Raw genomic sequence first — 26,303 nt, 5'->3', positions numbered from 1 at the left:
ATAAAGCTGAAATTGTGCATGTTTTCAAATGCCAGATCATGGACAAATTCAAACAAAATATGTTATAGTAATGTAAAATACCGTAGGTGCTTTACAAAGGAGAAAATTGTCAAAGTAAAAGTATATACTATTTCGCACTCTTTTAAATATCATAATTATTTGACATGAAAAATGTCAGATATCAGTGTCACCAATAAATCCGAAATCTTTTTCAGTGGTCTTTTTCCGAAAAGGTGTGAAACTAGATAAATGAATTGGCAATTTGTCCCCCAAACAAATAATGGCGCTGTAGCTGAACATAATCAGCCATCCACAACACAGGTATGTAGTCATGAAAAGGTTGGCAGTTTAAAAGCATGCTGCTACTAAAACCATGATTGGGTCCAGGTTAGATCGAGTCAACAACTCTGGATTAATGTTGCCATAAAGAAAACTGAAGAGTTACTTCCAAAACAAGATGTCAGAGAATGTCTGTCTCGGGAGCCAGAGAGGAATCTGAACAGTCGTAACAAGGCAAAGTGATCCTTTGTATTCCAGCTAATAGACATCCATCGTTTGGGAATTTAACTCTTTTTTTTTTCATTAAGCATGACATGTATTCTGTATATTTGCTCACTTAAAGGGATAGTTCAGATGTTATTTAGTGGGGATGTACGAGGTACTATCTATAGCCAGTGTGTTATCTACAGTAAAGCTGTATTTTGCTAGAGTTTGCTTAGCATCTTGGCAATCATTTGTGTCTAGTTCTCCAAACTTGTGGCGAGTAAACGTTCATCTACAGTCGGTAAGACACTAACTTGTTTTAAGTACCTCATACTGACCCACTTAAACAGCCGCACTATCCCTTTAAGGTGGCATGGAGAGCGCTAGATAGGAACCACAGAGCAGATTCTTACTGCAGCAGCTGTGTGTGTTCAGGACTGACTGCAGGAGGGGGGGGGGGGCAGGGCTGGTTAACAAGAGTATCCTGACAATCTGTCACACAAACATGCTGAACAGGGGGGTCGGTGTCTAATGGTTTGTAAATAACTTAGTCAAAGTTTGTTTCAGTGTGTATGGCTCTTTTAACTTCAGAAAAGGACATGTACATGTAAAACCATGAACAATGACATCAGTGCATCGTCAATATTTCTAGATACCTGAAGTGTAAACATTTGAAATGCGCAGAAGACGATGCAAAGGAGAACTAAAAGAACAACAGGTCCAGTTTTCTTTACATATGTACTCTAAATTTGCTTCCTGAGGAAAAACAAAAAGACAAACGCCATACTGTGTCCTCCATAAACATGATTTGCACACACCTGCTATGTGCTGCTGTTCTCTGTCAAGTCATGCGGGGCTTCATGTTTGCTGAAGCAAATTCAACATTTGTTTCACAGCGTTGCGAAAGGTGCGATGTAATGTAAAGGTGGGCTCTATCTCTGTATGTTTAGGACAAGGGGTGATCATAACCAGAGTATCACAAATAATAATATCATGTTCCTAATAATACACCTAATATTGTGTACAAAATGCACAAAAACAAAGTTAGATTTGACTGTTGTTGTTATTATTATTTCCATGTCAATCAGCATTTATACGGTCATTGTGGATTATTGTGACTATAATGGTGAGGTATTGTCATGTCAATGGCACACACATTCAAGTCAATATAAATACTTTAAAACATACAATAATCGTTATTTCATTATGTGATACGTTTCTCTATGCTCCTCAAATTTGAAAATATATTTTTTTGTATTCTTATATATAAATAAGAGGAGGTTTGATGGTATATCGCTTCCTGCATGATGCCTCATAACTAGAAGTAAGCAGCTGTGTGTGCTCATTAAAACACGTGAAGACAGAAGGAGGGGGCCCGCCTTATGCAAAACAAAAAGTGTCACATCTTCAGCATATACATTTAAAGCTCTCTGCCCCTCAGTGTGCTGCAGGACTGTCTCTCCTTCTCTAGCACGAGACAGTGATGGATCAAATCTCCACCTTGGTTTTGCTCCTTCTGAGCTTGGATGCAACTCTCGGCAAGTACGTCTACATCGAACAGAGAAAGTCGTGGTTTGAAGCTCTCGCCTATTGCCAGCGGTATCACACAGACCTGGCTCCTGTCAGATACAAATCAGAGATCAATCACCTTATGGAGCTTGCGAATTACTCCACTGAATACAAGTGGATTGGACTGATAAGGAATCTCACAGACGCTGACAAATGGAAGTGGTCCGGAGGCGTCAACATTTTTCTGGGAAACCGGTCAGCCAAATAAACATTCAAGTGAAGACCACGGCTTAATTAAGAACTACTCTTGGCACGATGCAGCACCACACTATGAAGTGAACTTCTTCTGCTACACAGTGGTGGTGGTGCGGGAGAGAAAGACTTGGCAGGAGGCTTTGGAATACTGCAGGGAGCATCACAGAGACCTGGCCAGCGTTACTTCGGACACAGAGATGTTGCTGATCCAGAGGGAGCTACAGGAGAGGGAGACGACGGAACGAGTGTGGACCGGATTGCGTTTCTTCCCCGGAGGTCGGCTGTGGGTCGACGGTAGGGGGTTAAGTTACGAGGCCTGGGGTCAAGAGGGCAAACCCGAGTGTCCTGAAGTGAAGCGGCACTGTGCGGCTCTACAGGCCCCTTTGAACTTCACCTCGATACTTCACCTCAATGCCTCGGCTGGGACAGTGCACACTAACAATACAGGGAGTTATGGGGTAAATACTGCAGGAGAACAAGGGAATCGTTTTATTCCAGAAATTGACGAGGCTGCAGATGTGAACGAAGGGGTGTGGGAGGCTCATGATTGTGAGGAGAGACTTCATTTCCTTTGCTACTGAGCATTTATGTTGGGAAATGTATATATGTTAGTCATATTTATTGGTTTATTAGTTGATTTTTTTTGCCTAAACTTCATTTTTATGTCTGTTTATGTTAGGAAGTTTACAAGGTGTCCATTTTGTGTGTGTGTGTGTGTTTTAGTGCATTTTTTGTGTTTCATTTTGAATTGTGCAACTCGACTAAAATTAAATAAAACATCATTAAGTAGTGAGTTCGATTAAAAAATAAAAAAAACGTGTCCTTTCCTGTTTTTTTTAAACATTTTCTCACCATTACAACTTAAAGGAACAAGGCAAAGGTAATTGTTTAGAGGATTTGAGAGAGCCCTCAGTCTGCAGGCAGGGTGAACCTACACAAGTTGAAGTAAGGAGTCTGTGGCGACACGGGGAAGCTGGGGGTCTGGGGGGAATTCTCACCACCGCCTCTGAAGGTGGGACTGTTGGGAAACCCTTCCGCATCGTCGTCTCCAAACGCCTCCCGGTAGCTGTGCATGTGCCCCTGGAAGAGATGCAGAGGGGACGGACACACAGATATCAGAAAAGTGATTTGACAAGCAAAATGTGTATGCAAAAATATTAAAATGTATAATATAAATTATTCTAAAATAAATCATTCTGCATAATGACTACTTTTACTTTTTGTATATTTTGATCCTAATACTTCTGTGCTTTTACTTAAGTAACAACTTGACTGCAGGACTTGTAACAGAGCATGTGTACAGGATCTGAGTACTTCTTCCACCTCTGTCCAAACCATAACATAGGCTGAAAATAAAGAAAATCCTACTATGCTTACTGAACCAAACCGAAGTGATTTACAACTATTACAAGAAAAAAAAATGCTTAACCTTAAACTAGAGGTGTCTTTTAAACAGCAGTGAGAGCATTTTATTCTTTGTTACGATATGGAAATGGCACTTTGTCTAATTTCCTTTCTCATCATCACTATTAAATGCTGACCTCTCTGGGTCTTCCTCCCGGGTTGAGGGCCAGATTGTGGGTGAAGTCCGGTGAATCCACCACCGACGTGTTGTCATGGCTGCTCTGGTACTGTCCCTCACTGGTGGTCCGACGCCGACCCCGACCCTTCTCCTGAGTCACTTCTGGGGTCATTCCTCTGGAGCGTACCCCTAAAACACCACAACATATTCACCATGTGGAACTTTCCTAGGTACATTTGAAAAACAGCTTTTTTTATGTTGCTTGTGCCCCACCCTGGGGTTGTTTTCGAGAAGATTAACTATCATAAGTAACCTGCTTTTATCAAGAGAGCCAGACAGAGAAAAGTAATATGGGAAGTCAAGAAGTGAAGGGAATACAAAAAGCAGAGGATAAGTAGAAAAAGAGCAGAAATAATAATAAATTAAAAGTCAAGAAAGATTCCACAAATGCAAAGAAAAGGCGAGGGAAAGTGGACAAACCAGAGAAGGAAAAGGAGCGAAGGCGGTCAGATTCTTGCGGTGTCATGCTAGCACTGATGCCCCGAATACGAGCGTTGTACTCTGTTCCCAGAGAGGGAGGGAGGTCAGGGTCGAGGATGGAGGGCAGGAGGTGGAGGAAAAAGGCGGAGGAGGAAGGTGAGAGAGGTGCAGAGGTGGCAAATGGTGGGAAGGGTTGTCCATACGGCAGAGAGATGGATTAAACAGAAAAGGGGGAAAAACATCAGAACAGAAATGGATCTAATGAAAGTGAGAAGAAAATCAAACGATATGTCAAATGAGATGACAACCTGTTTATAATCCAATTAAGCTTTATTGCTGCTATAAAATGGTTTATATTATTATATATCTATATGGTTGATGATTATCATGTTTATAAATGGTTAGAAATAGGATGAATTTACAACTTTCTTCCACTGGGAGGCGCTTGAGAGCATCCGCATGGTTTCAAATAAATGTAAATATGGACGTAGACAATGCATGGAAGCTGGATCCTCTCTGAACTCCTAGCTATTCTTACTCTCATCCCATCTCCACTCTTACCAGCTCTGCTGCTTAAAGCTGCACTGCTAATGCACTGCATGGTGCTGGACACAAAAGATGCCTCAAGTTGAAGATGAAACAAGTTGCCGGCAGCAGACTACAGATTGATAAAGGCCTTTTTTTTCACTACTCTCCATCACTTTGCAATCATATTGGCAGAAAAATGTAACCTAAACCTAAACCCAGCTAAGATATGCAGCGTAACTCACCAAAATGAATTTCATTTCTGCTTTTGTTATTGTAAAACAATCATTATTGTTGCATTAAAAACCTCATTAGTTCATCCTCCTCATTTGAGACAATAGCTCTAAGCCTTACCGGCGATGCGTTGAGCCACCAGGCCCCCCAGGTTGAGCGTCTCCTCCTCGGCCTCTTGTTCTCTGGGCAAGGATGAAGAAGACGTTTCCTTGGGCTGGGGGGTGATTGTTGGGAGAGGAGAGGAAGAGGCACTGTAGCCTGGATAAGGAGACGAGCCCTGCAGGTCTGGGGAGTGGGAAACCCCGCCTCCTGGGTGGGAGTTCACAGGCTTAACTGGAACCTGCTGTTTATTAGGGGATAGATCTGAAGGGTATTGGTGGGCTGCTTGGCGTGTGTGGAGGTAGGGCTCTGGGGTGTGTGTTGGGGTGATATTTTGGTGTTGGTAGCCAGTGTTGGACCTCTGGGGAGAGTAGACTGGCGATTCCGTCACTGGGCTCTGGTTGGGCAACGCTGAGACTCTCCCAGGTGACCGCTGGGGCTGATGGAAGTTGCTGTTGACAGACCCTGAGTTGTTGTAACCATGGATAGCAGAGTCTGCCTGGTATGAGGGTCTTGCGAGGGTCTGTGAAAACGGCGCCTGGGATGAATTGAGGCTGTTCTCCCCAGGAGGAGCACTATGGGACTTGGACATGTGGGAGTTGATTGGGTCCAGGTCGAGCATGAGCATGTTGAGCGCCTCGATGGACTGCTCGATGTCCCGCTGCGAGGTGGAGGTGGGGAAGTGGGGCAGGCTGTGGGTTGACTGAAGAGGGGGGCCAAACGGATCATCTGGGAGGCTATACTGGTGCCAGGTGTTGAGACCTCTTTGAACAGCCTCACGGCTGCTGGTGCTCCTCTCCGGGGCCCTGGGCATCAGTTTGGGGTTGGTCTCAGGGCTACTGGCTGGCTGATTCCCAAATGACTGTGATCGGTACATCCCTTCTCCATTCTGGTAGTTGTTGTATCCCCCCTGTGGCGATGCAGAGTCTACAGACATCTCTTGCAACGCCGTGGGCGTTCGTACTCCATGCACGGGCATTTCGCTCAACTTTTCCCCAATAACAACTCTCTCAAGGTAGGGTCCGTCGTTTGGCCTACTGCTGGGTGTCTGTGATTGGTAGTAGAGGTCAGCCGGTGTGGCGTGGCCCTCTAAAGACGAGAGCGTGCCCAAGCTGTCCACGCTGTTTCCCTCTTGACTATTGGGCGGCTCGTCGTCTAGAATATCCGTCTCACGCTCCTCCGTTGAAGGGGCGCCAACTAGCCTGGTGTGGCCCCCGTTCACATGCACCTGCGCTGGGACCAAGTGTCGGACACCACCTCCTGGACTGTTGGATGTGGACAGGTAGGCTTGTCTCTGCTGAGTTGTTGCTTCAAGACCGCTCAGAAGCTGGTCGAGCTCTCTTTTTTCCTGCGGACTGAGCGGCGGCTGGGTCGCTGTTGGGTTGGTGGGGTTTACGGCGCCCTGTAAGGACTGGCTGTGCTCATCAGTACGATCGGTCTTGATGGAGGCGGTAGAGTTGCCTGAGTCGCTGCTCACAGAGAGGGTGTGATCAACAGCGGGAAGGGAGGCGTGGCCTGTCACAGGTATGGTTTGGTCAGTGGTTTGGAGAGGATGGCTGGGGTTTTGTAATGGGTTCTCAACATTGGTCAAGGGGTTTTCATGGACTGGGAGGCCATTGATGGTGACAACTCCCTCCAGGGAGTCTTTCTTGCGGACCCGGGCATATAGACTTCCATCAAGTGGACCTTGGGTGTGAACAACATCTGAAAAAGACGTATACTAAAGTCATTAAAGAAGTTCCATGTTTTTATGCAGGTCCAACCATACACATCATTGAAAAGTAGAAAAAAGGGATACCGTTTGTCTTTTTTGAACTGCAAGATGATTCTGGTGAAAACAAAACCTGCTTGAGGTGATTTCAATCATCTTGTCTTCCCACACAAATAGGTTTCATTGGATCACATTAGCATGGACCTGTATAACTCACACCAGAAGCACAGTGACCCCCCTCTTCACCCATCTTTTCTGCCTCTCAGGTTCAGCATGTAGCCCGACCACCAGCATCACAGCCCCTCCGGCTCTATTAATAGCACATTTGCAGGGCCCAAGCGACTGTCACGTTGCGTCAGTGCAGGCCCGCATGGTCTGACGTGAACCGGGGCGACTCCTGTCCAACACACTCAAACAGCTGGTCTTTGCGAGCCAAACAGAAGAACAGCAATGCCAGTTTGAAAGCCCAGAGCTGTACTGAAGGAGGATGAGCTGTCTTCAAGTTGATTTCTGGCTGCTGAATCATGTTGGCAATTTAATGCTTATTGCTTACACGTTGCACAATCAAAGTAACAACTAAAATACTTTTGGAAAGTTATCGCTCCTTCCTGGCAACAGTAAAACAAATATATTGAGGAAAATCACCATCTTTTTAGAGTATCTGACATGTGTAGAAACTCATTTGTAATTTCTTCTCACACATGTTATGTAAAGGGCTGTGTTGAAAAGTTAGGTAGGAAAAGCTTTGAAAAAAAGTTTAAATATAAGCCTCATTTGTGACACAAATAGAGGTAAGGTAGAATACTGTAATTCACACACAATGTGTACTTTAATTATAGGCCAGGGAACTTTTAGAAAATATTAAACACTATACTTGCTCCAATAAAACGCAACAATCATACATGCAACAGCTCATTCTGTGGTAACACGTATGCTTACAAAGGAAAGTAATACACCAATCCTCGCTTTCCAAATCTAGTTTACATTTGCAAAGTGAAACAAGACATATACATGACCGCAGATGGCTCATATGTGGGGTATTCCAATTTCAGCGACCCCCGCAAGCAGATGGTTAATCGCTTGGGACGCAGCTATTTCAAAACCCATGTCAACAACAACTTATAGGCAGAGTAGCAACAAGAACCAAAGTGCAGGCGAGGAAGTTGTAAACACAGTTTGTTCCTGTGGTTGTTCTTAATGATGACATAATAATTAACATTATGAGAGGAAATGGCAGGATGTACATTTTATTTGGAGCCGTGTTTCATCTAGTGTAACCAGAATGTAATACAAAGTCTTATGGACAACATTTGGAGACGAAAATATATAGTTTGAATACAAATATTTAAATTTGTATTTTGAAGAGCGACAAAATGTTTTTTCTTGCCAGGAAAAATTTATTAAATTCTGGATCTCAATTATAAAAAAAATAATATATATATATATATATATTAAGGGACTTAATTACATCACATCAAAGTATGGAAACCTCCTTCTTACCTGAGCTTTAGGTCAACCCTCGGAACTCTCAAGAAAGGATGAAATATTTCCAGATTTTCTGGCAATTACATTACGGAAAAAAATACACTTTTTAGTCCATACTGTCCTGTCCGGTAGCCTCTCAGTGACTGAACGTTCTCCTTTTGAGCTTCTTCTCTTACTCTCCCTGTCCTCTCTGATTCATGTCCTCTCATCACCCAACATGTGCTTTACTGGAGTGAGGCGGGGCCGTACCACTGAAGCTGCCGAAAGGAGTGAGCTGGCACTCCGGGATGATGTGTGGCTGTTCCCGGCAGCAGGGGAGGGACCCCACCACCACCACCACCACCTCCCAACTGCCTGTGAAGCAACATCACTTTAAATAAACTACATCTACCACTCTAATTTGTTTGACTGCAGCACCCCTGCCTGGTGAGATCATTAGAGGGGATCCCCTCACTCACAGTCACCCTGTCACTGCATGGTTTACATCCTCAATAACTAGATTGTTTTACCTTTCAAGTACTTTGATTCAGATTATTAACAGCATTTCAAGAGTTTTCAGAGAACTTGGTTAACATTTTACACCATCTGATTATGTCTGTCTTCGACACTTTTTTTTCTCGGCCAAAGAAATAGGGAATTCCTTTTTCCTAGCTCATAAAAGATTATCTTTGAGTGCTCTGTGGCATTTTTTCCAGCTGCTGGTTAACCCCTCCCAAGGTCAAATCAGGGGAGACTGTTATATGACTTGTCACGGCTCATTGAGGTAAGAAAGGAGCAATCCAAAATTGTTTTCTTTTTGGTAAGAACCTTAAAATGTTGGTGCGGTATCGACGTTATTCTTGTATCACAAGAAAATATTTTTATTCATTTCTGATTCAATTTGATGCCTGTTGTTGGGGATGTTAACCAACTAACAGACCCAAAGGCATCGACTTCAGCTGCTCTTCCAAATCAACCAAAAACTACCAGTGTACACATTGAAGTGTACAAAAAAATATCCATAAACTATCTTTTAGAGCAATTATTTGCAAACAATTCTCTTTAACCAAGAAGAAAACTATAACATTGTTGACTGTTTTGATAAATGTGTTCCAACAGGATTTAGTGGAGACAAAAACTTCACAGGAGTGACTCACAGGTCAAGCAGAAGTGTTTCCAGAGTGAGTCTCACCTCCTTTAACACTTGCCTTGCTATTTTCTCTTGCTCACTAACAGGGGCAAACAGGCCTGAAAGTCTGATGTCCTCAGTAAAGAACGGAAGTGCCAACATTGGGCATGACAGGAAGTAACTAAAGAAGAATTTCAGGGTCACAACCTTTACATTTGCCCCACACTCGTGCCGGGTGTGTTGCCACATGTTTTGTATACGGCTGCAGGGGTGACTATAGTTAAATGAGTTTGCCCTTCAGTGTTCCACTCCACTGAATTATGACCACTGCGATCCAGGTATAAACCAAGTATGACGACATAACAAAAATATCTGATGACCCTGCATCGCTTGCTGTACAGAAGACGAAGAGTTCCAGATCTGAATAGCCTGGTATTAAATCCAAAGACTGGGCCAACATTACCTCTCCATCTGAATAGAACAAATACCTTTCTTCTGTTGTCAATACATAGCTGCAGCAGACCCCAAATTAGATAGGTTGAGTCACCAAGGCTTGGCCAACACAAATAGCTTAAAACTTGTTTCCTACTGTGGTAAACCATTCTCACCACTTCTCATTTACATATTTCACGATATTTAAATTAGGTTCATGGAGTATTTTCAAACGTACAGTTAAAACTAAATACTAATGTAGCATCTTAATTGGCCCTTTCATCAATTTGGCACTATATTGGCCACTCACAAACACAATCCCACACCTGTCCATTCTCCATATTGACTCATGTGACAGGTGCTTTCCTCTTTTGTGAAAGGGCCAGAGGCCTTTGCTCAAACAGTGCCACACACACGCACACGCACACCTCTCTTGGCTCTATTCTCTTAAGTGTTCGCTTGAGTGTCTCATTGCCACATGCCTTGGAGGCCATTAAAAAGCCATTAAAACATCTGTGGCCAATGGCTTATTATAAATAGACAATGTGCTACAACTACTGTTATTGCTGTATCAAATGCACCAGCTGGGATGTTGATAATACACATAGTTAGTACATTTGAGATTAACACGCCCATGGTGATTGAGGCAACCCATTTGTCAACGCACCTATAAAGCCATAAGAACATGACACTAAGCCATTTTGGTGCTAGCGGTGTAGCTAAATGTGATTCATGCACACATAGTACTTCCTAGTTTTTTTGTGTGTAAAGCTGTGCTAGTTTAGCACCAAACTCATTGGCTTGGGTCTGAACCTCTTGGGCAAGGGACAATATTTCTGGGGTTCCGGTGTAGCCAGCACATATCCGGACCAATGGTGTGGTGTGCTTCATATTGTTGACAGTCACATTACCCAACTAATACCAAAAAAGTAAGTTCAGAGACGACGCTTAAGACCGGATTGTTTCCCCAAGTAATTAGTTGACACGCTACATTTACCTCAGGTGATCATACTTGGCTTTTTAACATATCAATTTATTAATGTCTTTTATTCTGTTGGTTTTAATACCTAACGCTGAAGTCCAAACATCCTAAATAAGTCATGTTGATTCATTTTTCATTTCCAGTGAAGAAGGTCCTCAGGGCTCTGTTTTAGGACCACTTCTGTTTCCCCATATTTGACTATTTGTAATCATTTTATGTTTGTGGCATGTTGTACTGTATAGTAAAGTAACTTTTCAATTTGTGAAAAAAGGGAAATCTACCACCAACTATTTTAAAATGTGTTTGGGTGTATTCCTTCTTTAGGTTTTCCTTATTAGCTGCTCAAGACGTTTTTCGGGGATGATGGAAACTTAAATACAGGCTTTACACTCTTAAATGGGACACGATGACCTTATAAAAGGACCAACCCCATTTTTAAAAAACGCAGACACCTATAAATATAGAAGCACACCTAACATGCATTATTAAAAGGGGCCATGGTGGCTGTCTGACCCTCTAAGGAAAGAGGTCCACAATCTCAGTTTTATTGGCTGCGGTGTTAGATTTCATGTATATTTTAAATGCTAATGTTTACTCACATGAATGCAGACAACTACTGTAAGAGCTATTTATAGTGGGAAGTTGCCTTGTGAAAGAGAAAGGTCTCTTTGGATTGGGGAGAGGGTCTATGGGTGAGGAGGAAACTGGGAGTGCGTGTGGGCCAGTAAAACTGGGAAGTTAGGAAAAGTGAAGAAGCTTTAAGGGGACCAAGATGGCAAGCTCATTAAACTTCAAAAAGCAGAGAGTGTAAATGCAAAATAAATCCTAACCATTATTTGAAAAAGCCTTTAAAGGAAATGTATAGGATTCAAATACTTCTTGAATTATTAGTAACATTTTATTTTATTCTTTACACTCTAGACAAACTTATTTTTAGTCAGTGCCAGAAAATATTAAATAGCCTAAGATGGATTTTTTTTTCAGTCAGGCATGTACTTGCCCAAACACACACGGTGTTGTCATCGAGCCATCGGGTATCTATCAGCAGTACAACTTTCATATCAGCGTGACGACGGCAAGTCTGCATGCCAACAGTGGGTGACTGGGTGTGACTGCCAACTGAATGACATGTCCTAAAAGAAAGTATTTCCTTCAAGAATTCAATTACATTTATTGATTTTAAGGCCAGTTTGGTGATCGTTTTTTTACCAACTAAAGATGTTTACAATTACTTGCAAACCTTTTAACATAAAAAACGTTTAGGCTGCAAATTAAGGTTTTTTGCTTCAGAGCACAAGACAGAAAGAGCTCTATAGTATCGAGGTATGATTTGACAGTCCATCAGTGTAAAAGGTGTCATGGTTGGTGTATCAGTGACTGGCACAAGGAAAACTGTCGCAGATTTATATTTGCCATGTCTGCCATGTCATCTATCACCAAGTGTCCAGCTGTCACAATTTGAGGTAACGTGACGTGACGGAATCAGAGTCTGTCTCCACGATTGCTTTTCAGGGGTGATGTCATCCATCCGCCTGTCTGTCTATGAGTGACTGTCATAAAACACTCTCTGCCTGGCTGTCTTTATATCTGACAACCAGCTGCACTGCACATGTGATGCAAGCAGCAGCTCTTTGCAACAGAGGAAAGGCCAGATCCAGCTGCAGAGTGGGATTTGGAAGCCAAATTAACCCCAAACGCTAGTTCAAAATCAGTTACAATACTGTACAGATTGTGAAACGTTGCTAATGTCGCGTGAATGATTATCAATGAGGGGAAATACATCCATGTTTGCATTTTTTTAAGGAGTAGAAGTGAAATTGTAAAAAGAAAATGTAAGAATGGGATTATAAAGGGAAAAGAAAGTAGAATAACTAAAGAGATAGGCAGTACCGCTTTTATCACTTTATAACTTTTCCTCAACCAGACACCTTTTAACTGAAGCTTCTCAAAATGGGTCGAGTTAGCATCTTCACACAATAACTTAATAATATAGCCAGAGTAATGTTTCCTCAGACATAAAAAGAGGACCAAAAGGATGACGTCAGGGTTTTTTGCCGGCCTGCCTGTCTGCCTCTGTACGTCTGACTGTCGGGTTGGTTTCCTGTGCATCTGTCCGTCCATCTGTCTTTCACTCAGGAGGATCAGTAGCTGTCATAAAAGTGCATCTGCCTGCTGTCTACCTCCATGTAGGTCTGTCATCTCTGTCTGCTTGAGAGCTTTGGGATGCCGTGTTTATACATACTCTAAGCACGGCCCATAAGGGACACACTATTCATCTGTAGAATTTGGATTGATACACTCAGATTGATAACATTTCTGGATTACATTTAGGAAATAAAGTCAACAAAACCATGGCTTTCCAAAGCAGGCAAACTAATGTTGTCTTCTAATTTTTAGAGAAGAGAGGCTGACTAAATGTACAAATGATGCTCAGTTAGCTCAACTCGATGACATTCAAATATAAAAAGGACAAAAGCAGAGCAGGACGCAGATCCAAGGAGACATTTATGCAGACAGTAGGAGAAAGGAGGCATTAAAGGATGAGGAGTGGCTCAGCGGGGGTCCTTCAGCAGGGATTTGAACCTGCTGCTGCAGCTCACCGTGCTGTCAGCGAGAGGTTGAGTTCAAGCATTATGTGCTTATGCTAGACACACACAGAGGGCTTTAAAGAGCCTCACTTGGTGGCCACTTTTAGTGTGCGTGGGTTTGACACTAAGAGTAAAAGGTACAATAAACGTCTTTTTTTATGCATGTGGCTACATTTACAAACATGTCTTTATGGCAAGCCACAATTCTGATGTCTTTTTAAGGTGAAAAAGATAATAAAAATGATGGCTTTTAAAGCTAAAAACACATCTGTAGAATACATAGTTTTCAGAGATTAATTCAGCATTTGTCCCAGAAAATGCCCTTTTTCAACAGTGTTCTTACAGCCTAATGATAGTTAGTTTGAAAACTTTAAGCTACATTTTTAATGCCTGTCGGATTTTCCTGCAATCTGGAGCGGCATGACTTTCACACAAGAAGCATTTGTTAAACTGTTAAAAATCCTACGTCATATGTTTTAGCATGTTTAAAGACTTCTGAATGATTGATTTAAGACACTTTACAATCAATTAAGTTCTTGTATTTTAAATGAAATGCAATGCCTTTCAAAAACGTTTTAAATGTCCTGTTTTAGTCTCATAATTAGTGTTAGTTTGCTAACAAAACTACCAGCACCCAAAAAGAAGACATGTATACAACAGTATTTAAACTATATACATATGGCCAAATAAACAAAGTTATATTATTTTAAATAAACTAATTAACAACATCCATCCTACATGCATCTCATCCCACTCCAGTCTCTCTGCAGCTCACATGCCGTTACCAACCAAGCTGCCTAATAGTTTTGGTACACCCAAATTGCAGCTCTCTCATAAAATGTTCCACACACAAATTGCTCGCTCCATGACTCACTTTATACCATATAGGAGCCAAACACACAGGATGCAACTGTGTTGACATGGACACGCTATAAACAGACACACAGACTCTTATATCTGCAGACCGAAGGAACAAAAGTTGTATTCTTGTCATTTTGTCTCGGCAAATGAGTGAGAAGATGGTGTTTTCCTGGGTAAAAACCTGCCGGATTTCACACATTTTGCACATTTCATTTTTTTAAATTGTAAATAAAGTTGCGAGAAGTAAACACTAGTTTTCTACTCGATAACCTGGTCAGCTGCATCCTCTGCTCAATTTCACTTTATTCCTTATTCTCTGCTTCATTCAAACTCCAGCAATAAACACAATAACTTACTTGGCAAATCTGCAAAAGTCTGGTGTTCTCTGCTTCTCTCTGCGCCCGCCTCTCTATCTCCGTCTCTGACTCTGTCTCTATCCAGCTATTCCAGACATGTTTCAGGGCTCGGCCCCAGCCAAATATGGGACGGGGGCGGTAAACAAGGAAGACAGGCTGTGCTGTCACTGGGCCCTCTGCCCTACTGTACACCTCACACACACTGGAACACACACACGTGTATGCTCCTGTGGCAAGACATTATGTTTAGTGGTTATTTTCATATTTCAGAACTCAGGGTATCATTTTATTCCACATTTGAGCGGTCATTTGATGTGGCGCTGAGTACTCGAAACATCAAGCCGTTTCACTAAAGATGGAGCATGAAGCACCATTCCAATTAGGGAAGGGTAGACAAATCAATGAATGTATTTGTTCTATGACTTGAACAAAGTACAACATGAATAAATATTGTAATTTGGTTAATGATTAGGGTTGAGTTTGATCGGTTTGACTAGATCCAGAAATTAGTACTCCTATGTTCTGAATCCACAATCCATGTATTAATACTTTAATCCTGTAACCAAAAGATTCTCTAACTTAATTTCTATGTACCAAACAATGTTGTTAATTAAAACCAAACATGGCTGCCAATGGTTTCCTCCGTACACTCGATGTCTTGCTTTTACTGACATAAGATGTTCGGTGTATAGAAGTTCTTTAAATTATGCGACAGTGGCAATGTTATTCTGATGTTATAATGATGAATATGCCATTTACGTAAGAGCAGATTTTCCAGTAGCAGTGCATTCGCTCTATGGCCCAAAGGGTGGCCTTCTGACTGGTCTGACCCTCGGGTCGACAGCTGCCACCACACGGCGCTGCTATTAGTGGAGCAAAGGCAAGCCGACACACACAAGGTGCACTGCACACACTCTTAACATACCACAGAAAAAAATGCAGAACACCAAACAAACATTTAAAAGGCATACACAGACACCTATACAAGCCCATATACTGTAGCGCAAAAATACCATCACAAACAGCTGGACTAATACGGCACACACCCCCCCCCAACACTTGTCGCAAATACCTTCCGTCGAAGTACACTAAAGACGCCTCTCCTCGCGTTCCCCATGTGTATGAAATTCACATAACACTAAGCTACATAATCCCGCCGACCCTTTAAAGACACCCATCTTTCGTTGAGTCCTCTCTACTGGATTTCAAAGGTTGCAGGGTTTAAAAATGGCGTCGGGATGAGTGCAGAGCCCCAGATGCATTCAGACATCAACACCTGAGGATGAAACATTCGTTTAACGCCCGGACAAATAAGCAAGTCTGGATTCTCCAAATGATATCTGATGAGTGATGTGATAACTGTCCACTGTACCGCCCCATGTAAAAATAGGCCATTATGTCAAGTCAATGTTATTCGTGTGGCATCGTGTTGGGATTGTTTACTCAAATGTATATTAACATCCTCTAAGTGCTGTTTTCCCAATGGTGCAAGGACTTTTTTCAACAACACACCAGAAATGCGAGGTCTTATTTCTCAATGAGTTCATCTAAACACGTCCATTGCCTGAATTTAAAAGCCTCAAGCGGTCTACGATTGTGTAATCGTAGACCGCTTTGGATCTTAAATAAAGCTCTACCGTTGTGTCAACTGTAAATAACCAAAAGGGTCCTTAAAATGTATTTCCTTTTGGTTGTGGGTTGAGCAGAGCCACATTTGAAATAAAGGTTAGGAACCGTGATGAGAATTGGCAAGAGACGGCCAAAATATCTCGATGTCGTTTAGTGGCATTGGGTGTTTCAGCTAACTGTAACTCAAAGAGAACTTCTGCCAGCGTTTGGGTCTACACGTCGACAGTAAAAATCCAAGGCGCTCTGGACACCAGATCCACAAAGCCAACAATGATGAAGTAAGCTTTATATTGATTTGGGCATCGACAAAACTATAAAGTGCAGGGCGGACCAGCTGTGTAGCGATATATCAGACTTAACGTTCTCTATATTTCTCATAGTGGGACTGCCAAATACAAAAGAGTATTATTTGACGTCATTAAACAAACTGAACATTCTTACATTTAGCAGTGGATAATTTCATTGCTACATCTTCAAATACAAGCGTTTCCACCCCTTATAGAAACAGACACTGTGTTCCTGCATCAGCTCCCATTCTCACGTCTCCAAGGCTGCAATTAGATAAATGAATAAACTGGCCGAGAGGTTTTTTTCTGCTGAGTGCGGAGAACCCAGCCACCCATTCAATTAGGATCCAACCTACAGTGCTTGGCCATTCCCACTGACCTTCATGCAACACAGCAATTACCGCAACGGTTCTCTGGGGATGTTCATAAAAATGAAATGGGTCTTTGTGAAGCCGTAAAAAATCACATATATAAAAGTGGATGCAGCACTACAATGACTGCCAAGTACTGACTCAACTGAGTGCGAGTACACCCTCCTGTTTCTTAGATTAACAGCAATAATCATAAATCTCATCATCACTGACTGCCAGTTATGTTAAGGGAGAACCCTCAGGATAACGCTTCTTAAAAAACTCCAGTCGCATGCATTGAAATGCAGGTAATTCATTTAAATTGAAACAATGTTGGGTTTGCGTTTATGAGGGTGATTTGGATGAATGAACAAGAGAGGGAAATGAAACAAAGCCAAAATATCACAACGTTTAGAAAGTATGCAAATGGTGATTATCATAGGCTTTCTTGATTGCGTTGATTATGAATGATGTTTGTGAACAGAGTGGTAAACTGTGGGATGGACGCAGGGTTGATTTATTGATTGATGTATGAGTATATCATAGAAATATGAGTACACTAGGACACAACATGTTAATAAGCCCTGTCCCTAATGTTGCTTATTGAAAATGTATTGAATATGTTTATCGTTTTTTCATTTTTGAAATACGGCATTTTCTGATAATATTAATGTGTGAGTTTAATGAAGAGATTCACGCTTAAAGGTCCCCTATTATACTGTTTTTCATCAATATATTATAGCTCTCAGATATATACAGAACATGTCTCTGAAGTGTGCTCGAAATACCAAACAGATTGCATTACCCATAATCCCCTCTGTTTCAGCCCTGTTTCCAAAGTGCTGATTCTCTGTCTGTTACTTTAGATGAAAATAAGGAGCCCCTCCCCACGCCCCTCTGAGAGACATTTGGTTACAAAGAACTCAACGGTGCTCTAGGAGGAGATTCAGGTGATAAGGGGGGGGGGGGGTTACCTTGGTTGCTGATTGGCTAATGGTTGCACAAGACAAAACATCGTTATGACATCATAAAGTGGCCGAAATTTGATCAGCTCCTTTTCAGACAGGTTGTTATAGAAATGGATCAGGACAAAAAGAGAGAGAGAATCTTTGTTCCTGAAACTTTCAGAATCTCTTTACACAGAGGGGACACATGTTGATGTAGAAGAGACATGAAGAAGTGGATTTTGCATAATAGGTCCCCTTTAATGGTGGCCTACCCTTTACGTTATGCAATATTTGGGGTGTTTGGCATTTCTTGCACTGATACTCCACTGGATGAGTGACTGGTTAGGAGGGGGCACATGATACAGGCTGACCACATTTCAAATTCCTGCTGCAAAAGCTAGTGGATGGAGGTTTGGGCTCATGTGGGATTTGGGCTTGCCGCTGGGGTCTCAGGTTACACCCCCCCCTGGGAAGTGGGCAGCCACCGACAAGGCGACTGATGCCCCCCTATTTCTGCAGCAGCTATTTAAAGGACTAATTGACAGACCAGGGGGAGTGGGTGGGGGAGAGCTCAAAGAAGGGTTTGGAGGTGGAGAGGAGTAGAAAGGCACTTGTCTTAAGTAGAGTGCATCAAAGCCACATAAGTGTACCTGTGTGTGTGTGTGTGTGTGTGTGTGTATATATATATATATATATATATATATATGTATATGTGTGTGTGTGTGTGTGTGTGTGTGTGTGTGTGTGTGTGTGTGTGTGTGTGTGTGTGTGTGTGTGGGTGTGTGTGTGTACATACCGAGCTCTCCGTCCACAGTCTCCTCACAGCGCTGGCTGAAGCTCTCGTATGAGTCCCAGCGGATCAGAGGATCTTGGGTGTTGTAGTCCACAGAAACACTTGGCCCGTTCTCCAGGTGTCCTAGGCCTAAGGGACATATGGCATGATGGGTAATGGAGTACTCGCAAAATAAAAAATAAAAACCAAAAACTTTCTTTAAGTTGGCATACATCTGTTTTCAATGTTTTAAAAAGCTATCCAACATATCATGTTAGATAACTTTAGTTACAGTAAGTTGTACATTTTTTTTCAATGTTCTACAACATTTTCCCCTTCAGTCAGGTGAATTGGATTACCTCTGATTTTGTCTGGTCCATATGAGAAAACAAACTCCACCTTCCCATGCTCTGGGAACCTCTCATCTGCATAGAGACACAGTATAAAAATAATATTTTTAAAACAAAGGACACAAACACACAAAAAACTGCATGACGATAAAAGTAAAATACACAAAAAACAAAAAAAAACAGACACTCATAGATCAGATGGCAATATTTTAATTTAGAGCTCATAACTTTTAACTTCATTAAAACAATCCACAATAATATGTAGCACTAAATGTAAGAAGAAATATATGTGTTCATATTTAATGCATTGTTCTGTGATTGACAATCATCCCACACACACACAATGACAAATACTGAAAATTCACACCCACCCGAAGTGCCGTTACCTTTGAAGGTCTCGTCCAGCTCGTTCTTCCCGAACACCACCCCCAGGTCGTGGATGGCGCAGGTGTGGAACTGCACCCTGAACATCACGTCTCGGGTGGAGTTCCTGAACCTCTTGTGGTAACACTTCAGCTACGATAAGATAGAAAACATCAATACATGAATCAACTCAACAATCAGCATTAACATCGTATTTTAAATAATGGAATCTTACCAGGATGTCTCCCTTCAGAAGCAGCCCGGGTTCAATGGTGATGCAGATACTGGTGTTGCTGTCTCCTTGCACATTGCTGTAGAGAAAACATGAATAATGTCTTGTTAAATCCAATAAACGGGACAATAAAGTTCTTTATTCAAACTACACTGAAGTGGAATGAAGGTTTCCGTACTATATTCCTGACGTATAGACTGGTTGCATTGCCTGGTAGACCTTCAGGAACGGACGGCAGCCTGTAAATAGAAATAAAGAAAGTAATTGAAGACTTTCAGAGGAAACAAAAACAGTAGGTTCTTTCTGTGTGTGTTAGCAGGGTCAGATTCTCACCTCCTTTGGCCTCAAAGTTGGGTATGCCGTGCATGATGACGTGATGCAGGAACAGGGGCTTGTTGTTGATTTTGATGTGTCCGGAAAGAAGGCCGTTGAAGTATTGCACATATCTACAGAGAAAGGAAGACAAGCAACGTCTGTGTATAACTTCTACAATATATACTGATAATAATGACGACTGTTCTTAAACAAGTATCCCACCTCTAGCTAGAAAACAAACCAAATCCAATCAGATTAAACTCATCATGTGTGTCTCACCTTTACCTATTGCTGGGTATTGTACACAACTATTGCCAATATCAGTTCCCCTTGGTATCAAAGTCAAAATACTTAATTTCTCCAAGGGGGTAATGGGTTTCGTAACATTGGCAAAAGTTATAATGAGCAATAAAAAGCTAAAATAAAAATACATGTATATTACAATATATATACACAGTGTATTAGCACTAACGCAGGTATTATTTAAATCAGGTTTTGTGATATCACTTTGTTATTTTGGTCAATACCTGAGAGCCCTGCTGTTCACTCCCACTCTGACTATAAAAGCAGCTTTACACACTGCGGGAAATGTCAGAGTGACTGTGTGTGTACAGAGGCCGGTCGGGGTCTGCTGAGTTAGTGTGGTCTGGTTGTTAATGATGATAATGATGATGGTACCGAACGCGACCTTGACCGTGGGGTCGCCACATGCAGACACCCCCCACCCCCCCCTGTCAGTGGCCAGATGGTTTAGCCTCGTAGAAATTCAATTAAACAGAGCGGGGGAGAACAGCGCTGGGAATCAACAACGTGTGTGTGTTTTTATCAATGAATGATCCAAACAAGAAGTACGAGATATTAAAATGTTAGGGAAGTCCCAAATTGAGCTGAGCAGGACAACGGAATAATGGCAGATGGCCATTTCACTTTTTCTTGCACCTATTGTTTTAGCATTTAGTTAATAAAATACACCAACATGGACTTTCTTCCATTATATTACTTAATTCAATATCTCTTTCATCAGCTTAATAGTGCCCCTTTATGGCTTACATTCTTTCTCTCAAACCTCAATAAATACAGTATGTTACACTTCCATCTCTCCAGACTAAATGAATACCCTACAATGTCAGAATATGAGCTATAAGCTTCCCTTTGCTTCATGTCCTCCCCTGTCTCTCACCCTTTCCTGTCCATTTTTTAGCGGTTCTATCCAAAGGGAGAAGTCCTTGAAGTAACTGGTTCTCAATTACTCTCCTTTCATCAGCTATCTCACATCCTCCTTTCTTTGACCTTTTACCTCCTTTTTATTACATACTTTAATGGCAATCATCCAGACAACAAATTGGCACTATTTAAACTTGAATGTCGACACAAGCATCATGAAAGGATCTTGTTATGTTCCTCAAATCTCTGCAGTTCTCTTGTGGGCAATGAACATAACAAGTTAATGGTTTCGAGAAACTCCAAATGAATTCATCCCATTTCCAGTTGACTCGGAGGAGAGCCTGTCCCCTCGGCGTGGGCTCATCTGGTTCGCTGTCAAATACAACAGGTAACATCTTTAATCCAAACTTTGAAACGCTTTTATCGCAGCTGCAGCAGGTTAAGCTCATCTCCTACTCTTGATGTTAATGTTACACATTCCAGACCATAATACTTGAAGACTCCAGGGGCAGAGATAATTATATCCGAAGCAGGAAATAGCAGCGGGGCAGAGGGCAAGCGTATAGACCCGTTAGAGAATGGCTGAAATGAAGTGGTGCTAAGTCCCCTGCTGTTTCCTGTGTTTCCTCGTTTATCCCCGGCAACCTCTGTCCTGCTCATCTTTTCCCAAGAAGCAGAAGGAGGGGTCAAGCCTTTAAGCTGTTAACTGTCTAATAATGCTATTAATATGATAGCTGCAGATTTATGAGTTAAAGGAGGATGTGTGGGATGATACTCCCTTAGAGGGAGCTGCATTCAAAATGGTTTGAATACCTTTAAACCACTCTTGATTGGTTTGACCCGTTCTGGTTTGGAAGTTCCTGAAAAGGCCATTAGCTCGGAAGAATTAGAGGGAAATATGCTCTGATATGCTGGAATGAGCGGCCACCAAGCCTCCCCAGAGACACTAGAAGAATCCCTCAGACAGACAAGATAGACGGCTTCTCTCCAGGCTGTGACGTTTACTCACAATTATCCCAATTACAATTCAACTGGAGATAAACAGCGGAAAAACAGGAAGGAATGTACTCTGTCAAATGAAATGGGAGACATGGACAATGATCAGTCAGTCGGTCTTGTTATCGAGTGCTGTAGGGATTTTTTAGTAGGCCAACTCAGAAATTAGCGTCGTGGTGGTTTACCCGACAACAGCCAATTGGGATCTTTTTACAGATTTCATTTAGCGGTGAGATGTTGAGAAATAACCCTTTTATAAAAGCAATCGATAAACAAAAGCTAATGGTAAGTAAGTAAGATGACGTTGACTTCCCCTCAAACCTTGAAGAATGTATGTTTGAGGTATGTAATGACATATCTTTGTTGTAGAAGAGTAAGTAAGGATCCAGCACTTTCTCTATTGACTCTCTGCAAAGCTCCAGTGATTGTCCAATCATAACTCAGCAACCACGGTGCTGCCGTACAGTTGAAGCGATACACCTGCCATGCAGTGTTTGGTGGTTTCTCTTCACTGCAGCGAATATCAGACTCAGAAAGTCACAGGAAGTGAGGTAATGACTGACCTTATCTGTGACGGCTGGCCCACAGGAAGTGCTTTGTCTTCGTAGAAGCGTCTCATGGCGAACCTGTCCAACGCCTGGTCAGCACTGCACGGCACAACATTAGACTTGTTGTTATTATTTGCCATACTTGAGTACATTGTGCTGTATTTTGGAAGTCATGCATATTTTTTCAGAAGTTAGAGATTTATAAAATATCCCCTGGCCTTCATCAATTACAAAGCAGCATTAAATCCTCCAGGCTCCCTCCCACCTATTAACATCTGGTTGTGTTAAAGATTGATGACATTTTCTTCTTCTCAGAGCCAGAGAAATAAGCTGGAATGTTTTGCCATAATAATCATAATGGTGTTTAATAAGTCCCAGACCTCCAGGCCTGACTGTATTTGATTGCTTTTCCTGTCCTTATAAGACCTTCTGAGGAGGAGAGTCATTGCACCAATGCACTTACATAGGTTCTTTTATTGGTTATTTACCTCTGCTAATGAAGCTCTTCTCCACTCCATAATGATGTGATATTGAGTTTTAAGAAGGTGTTGTATGTTGGTGATTTGTACCTTGCGGAGATGTTGCTGTAGTGCATGTACGCAGCCACCACCACCCCCGTGCGTCCTCGGTTCCCCTGAGACACAACAACAGAGACAACAAGACTCAGTTACATGATTTCAAGCTTATTTGAAAAAGGAAAATATTTCATAATGGATAAAAAGGTATCTGTATTCATCATAAACAAACACAGGAACAAATAAATCCTCCGGTAAATAGCATTACATAGTTTGTAATCACTCTGTATTCAGTGATGTAATCTATTGTAAATGTGTACAATGGTATAACAATGTTGTGGTATTTTTATTATTGCTTTTAGGATGTCTATCACCATCTGGCAAAGGGACTATCGATGAAAACTAGCCTTTTGGCTAATTCGAGTACTTTTACATGTTTTTAATATGTTGATTAATGTACACTGTCCCTTGTTTTAAATAAATCAATTCAATTCAATTCAACTCTGCTTGTGTAAAGCGACGGATCGGACTCTAAAAGGCAACAATAGAGCAGGGAACAAAATGGGAATCTAGGTCGATTTTGGAAGGTCAGCAGCCATATATGCTTATTTATTATAGACATTATTTATAGTTGGAAATGTTTAAATTGCTGGTTTTCGTACACCTAGTGTGCTAAAAACGTTAGTAAGTGACCGCTGTGAAGAAAAAGTCAGGTCTGTCAAACACAAATTGTAGCTTTGCAATGAGTTTTTTGTACTGTAGATATTTAAGCAAGACTTTTTCCATGCACTGATCAATTTCAATTTGGTTACGGCTGTTTTGCTTCCAAAATGTTTTCCAAAATGCAGACTTCACCCACGATGTCATTCTCCTTAATCCACCAACAGTTACTATTCGATAATGCCTTACTGCACATTAAAACACACACAACTTGTAATACCACACACTCATTTCCTCCCAGCGTTACCTTGTTGTGTAGCACCACCACGTTGCGGGGGTCTCCATTGAGCCACGTGTCGATGGCCTTGCACATGCTGCAGATCTTATCCAGCGCCGGTGCATGGTGGTCCGGCCAGCCAAACTCCAGAACCTGAAGGGATTCAAAAAGGACCAAAAGTTATTTTAAGTTTACATTCCTCTCAAACAAAAGCCCACTTGATAGATCTGCATGTGTCTGAACTAGAGCTTCCACCAAGTATTGACCAATTTAGGATCAATGGAGAATAATTAAAAAAGAAACTATCGTGTCATTTTTTAATGAACATTTTATATTTCAGCCACTCACATATGGAGATTTACGCTGTTTTGTATCAAAATAAAGTTGATATATTTGGGTTCCGGATTTAAAATTAGGACATTTAAAGACATTGGACCGTAGGAAACTGGGATACACAATCTTCTGAGATTTTACAGACAATTTTAGACAGATTATCGGCAGATTAACTGATAACGAAAACAACCATTAGTTGCAGCCCTAGTCTTGATTCAAACAACACAGATGCTGAGGGGTGTACCTTTGGGTTTAACTTGGAAAGGTCACTCCTATACTCGCTCAGGTTGAGGATCTGAAACCAGAAAGAGACGGCTATAAACATTTCAAAGCACACATGGACACTAACATTTTTTTTTGTTGCCCCTTAAAGAGCCACATTTGTGCAGTAAAACAATGGCATTCAGTCCAAAATCAGAAGTGATACAGTCATGTCTCCTGGTTCCTCTTGGGGGGGGGTTCCTCACCAGATAGTGCTCCCCGTGTTTGGAGCGCAGCATGGTGGCCACCTCCTTCAGGTTGGTGGTGTAGCTGCGCTCCTCGGCGCCGGCGGGGAAGCACACGGAGATGATCCTCTCCGTGATGTAGACCAGGTCCACCTCATAGCTCTCCTCCATGGCCTGCACCGCAGTCTGTGCCCTGGAGGGAGGGGGGGAGATGGTACCAATGTTCAGCCTTGTTACCGCTGCTGTGAGAACATTTCTCTCCGTTTTCTCTCGCGGACTAGCGACAGATTCAAAGCGATCTGCCGCAGCTCACTCTTATGTTTCTTGGAGAGGAAAATATATACAATTCCTCACTGGCTGTTGACACGACCTCTGCTGATAAAATGCAATCTCTTTCACCGGCCAAACAGAGATGGGGATTATTGGCCGGTGAGCACGCAGTAAAGCCCTGCATGAACAATAACAGCGGTGGAATGATAATTTACATTCCAAGAAAAAAAGGGAAATATTCAGCACAAATAAGGGTTTTTTAATCATCAAATAGAGATGAATTTAAGATCAAAATGGATCAAACTCCACATACGATGCAGACTTTGTCTCCCTTTTTATCCAAACAATCACTTTAGATGCTTCCTATTTCTGCATTTGGGTAAAAGAAACTCTTCATTAAAGGAAATACAAACGTTGTTTCTAATTCTATTTTTTGTATGTATGTATTCTTTTTTTTTTTTTTTTTTAATGTATGCATCTAAAATACTGAGAATTATCTGTCTTACCCCGACTGCTTTCGCCTTATCTCCACACTCTTGCAGGACCTCGTTGATGCCTGCAGAAACACACACAGATATGCAGAGGGTGGGGGGTGGGGGGGAGAGAAAAACGATTCATAAGCAAACAGCGTCTGGTAACGATGAGGGTGTTATAGAATTACAATCTGACACAAGGTATTAAAGGAAAAGGCCGATCACAGAAGCAAAACTGAAACTGTTCCGGAGAAAGACAAATATGGGAAGAAATGAAGAGGAGGAGGAATAAAGATGGGAAAAGGGGAAACAACAGAAGAAGAAGATGTGATGAAGAGGAGGGAGATGATGGGAGAGAAGAGGAAAAAGATAGGTGAGGAGAAGAAGGAGAACATTCAAAAGTAGAGGACTGATTGCACATGGATGAAGAACAGGAGATAATGGGATTAGAGGGAAAGAATAAAACAACATCTGGATTCAGCTCCGTCAGGATTCAAGCACACACTCTCATGGTCCTCTCCTGTACTTAGTTATTTACTGGGGAACTAGCAGCAGGCTGTTTTACTGTGACAGTCCTGCAGAGGGACATGTTGCTAAATCCTCCGTACTGTCGAGGACCCGCTGCATGCTGGAGTTCCTCTGGCTGCCCAGAGGAGGAAGAGGAAGATGATGAAGCCGTCGTACGAGGAAGAACGACAGCTGAATTTATCTCCACCTTTCCCCACAGCTTCACAAACTGTGAGCTT

General features: G+C 41.9%; 1 protein-coding gene across 6 annotated transcripts in view; it reads right to left on the bottom strand.

Moving 5' to 3' along the window:
- tns1a (tensin 1a) overlaps positions 1-26,303 on the bottom strand; it is a 78,054-nt gene that overhangs the window by 8,245 nt on the left and 43,506 nt on the right. For 4 of the 6 annotated variants that reach the window (XM_034098228.2, XM_034098249.2, XM_034098256.1 and 1 more), the window contains 16 exons: positions 25,591-25,640; positions 24,836-25,007; positions 24,613-24,663; positions 24,066-24,188; positions 23,153-23,217; positions 22,599-22,682; positions 19,894-20,006; positions 19,739-19,799; positions 19,564-19,639; positions 19,337-19,481; positions 18,975-19,040; positions 18,640-18,765; positions 5,129-6,811; positions 4,250-4,330; positions 3,789-3,958; positions 3,183-3,327 (listed from right to left, as the gene is read on the bottom strand). In XM_034098228.2, the coding sequence (XP_033954119.1) occupies positions 3,183-3,327; positions 3,789-3,958; positions 4,250-4,330; positions 5,129-6,811; positions 18,640-18,765; positions 18,975-19,040; positions 19,337-19,481; positions 19,564-19,639; positions 19,739-19,799; positions 19,894-20,006; positions 22,599-22,682; positions 23,153-23,217; positions 24,066-24,188; positions 24,613-24,663; positions 24,836-25,007; positions 25,591-25,640 (3,211 nt within the window). The remainder of the gene's footprint in view (positions 1-3,182; positions 3,328-3,788; positions 3,959-4,249; positions 4,331-5,128; positions 6,812-18,639; positions 18,766-18,974; positions 19,041-19,336; positions 19,482-19,563; positions 19,640-19,738; positions 19,800-19,893; positions 20,007-22,598; positions 22,683-23,152; positions 23,218-24,065; positions 24,189-24,612; positions 24,664-24,835; positions 25,008-25,590; positions 25,641-26,303) is intronic. The other 2 variants (XM_034098235.2, XM_034098263.2) reach the window with 2 other exon arrangements.

The sequence above is a fragment of the Pseudochaenichthys georgianus genome, chromosome 2 (genome assembly GCF_902827115.2).
Source record: "Pseudochaenichthys georgianus chromosome 2, fPseGeo1.2, whole genome shotgun sequence".
Taxonomy (NCBI): domain Eukaryota; kingdom Metazoa; phylum Chordata; class Actinopteri; order Perciformes; family Channichthyidae; genus Pseudochaenichthys; species Pseudochaenichthys georgianus.
The sequence above is the reverse complement of the archived record's forward strand: the minus strand, read 5'-3'. Positions and strand labels throughout refer to the sequence as shown.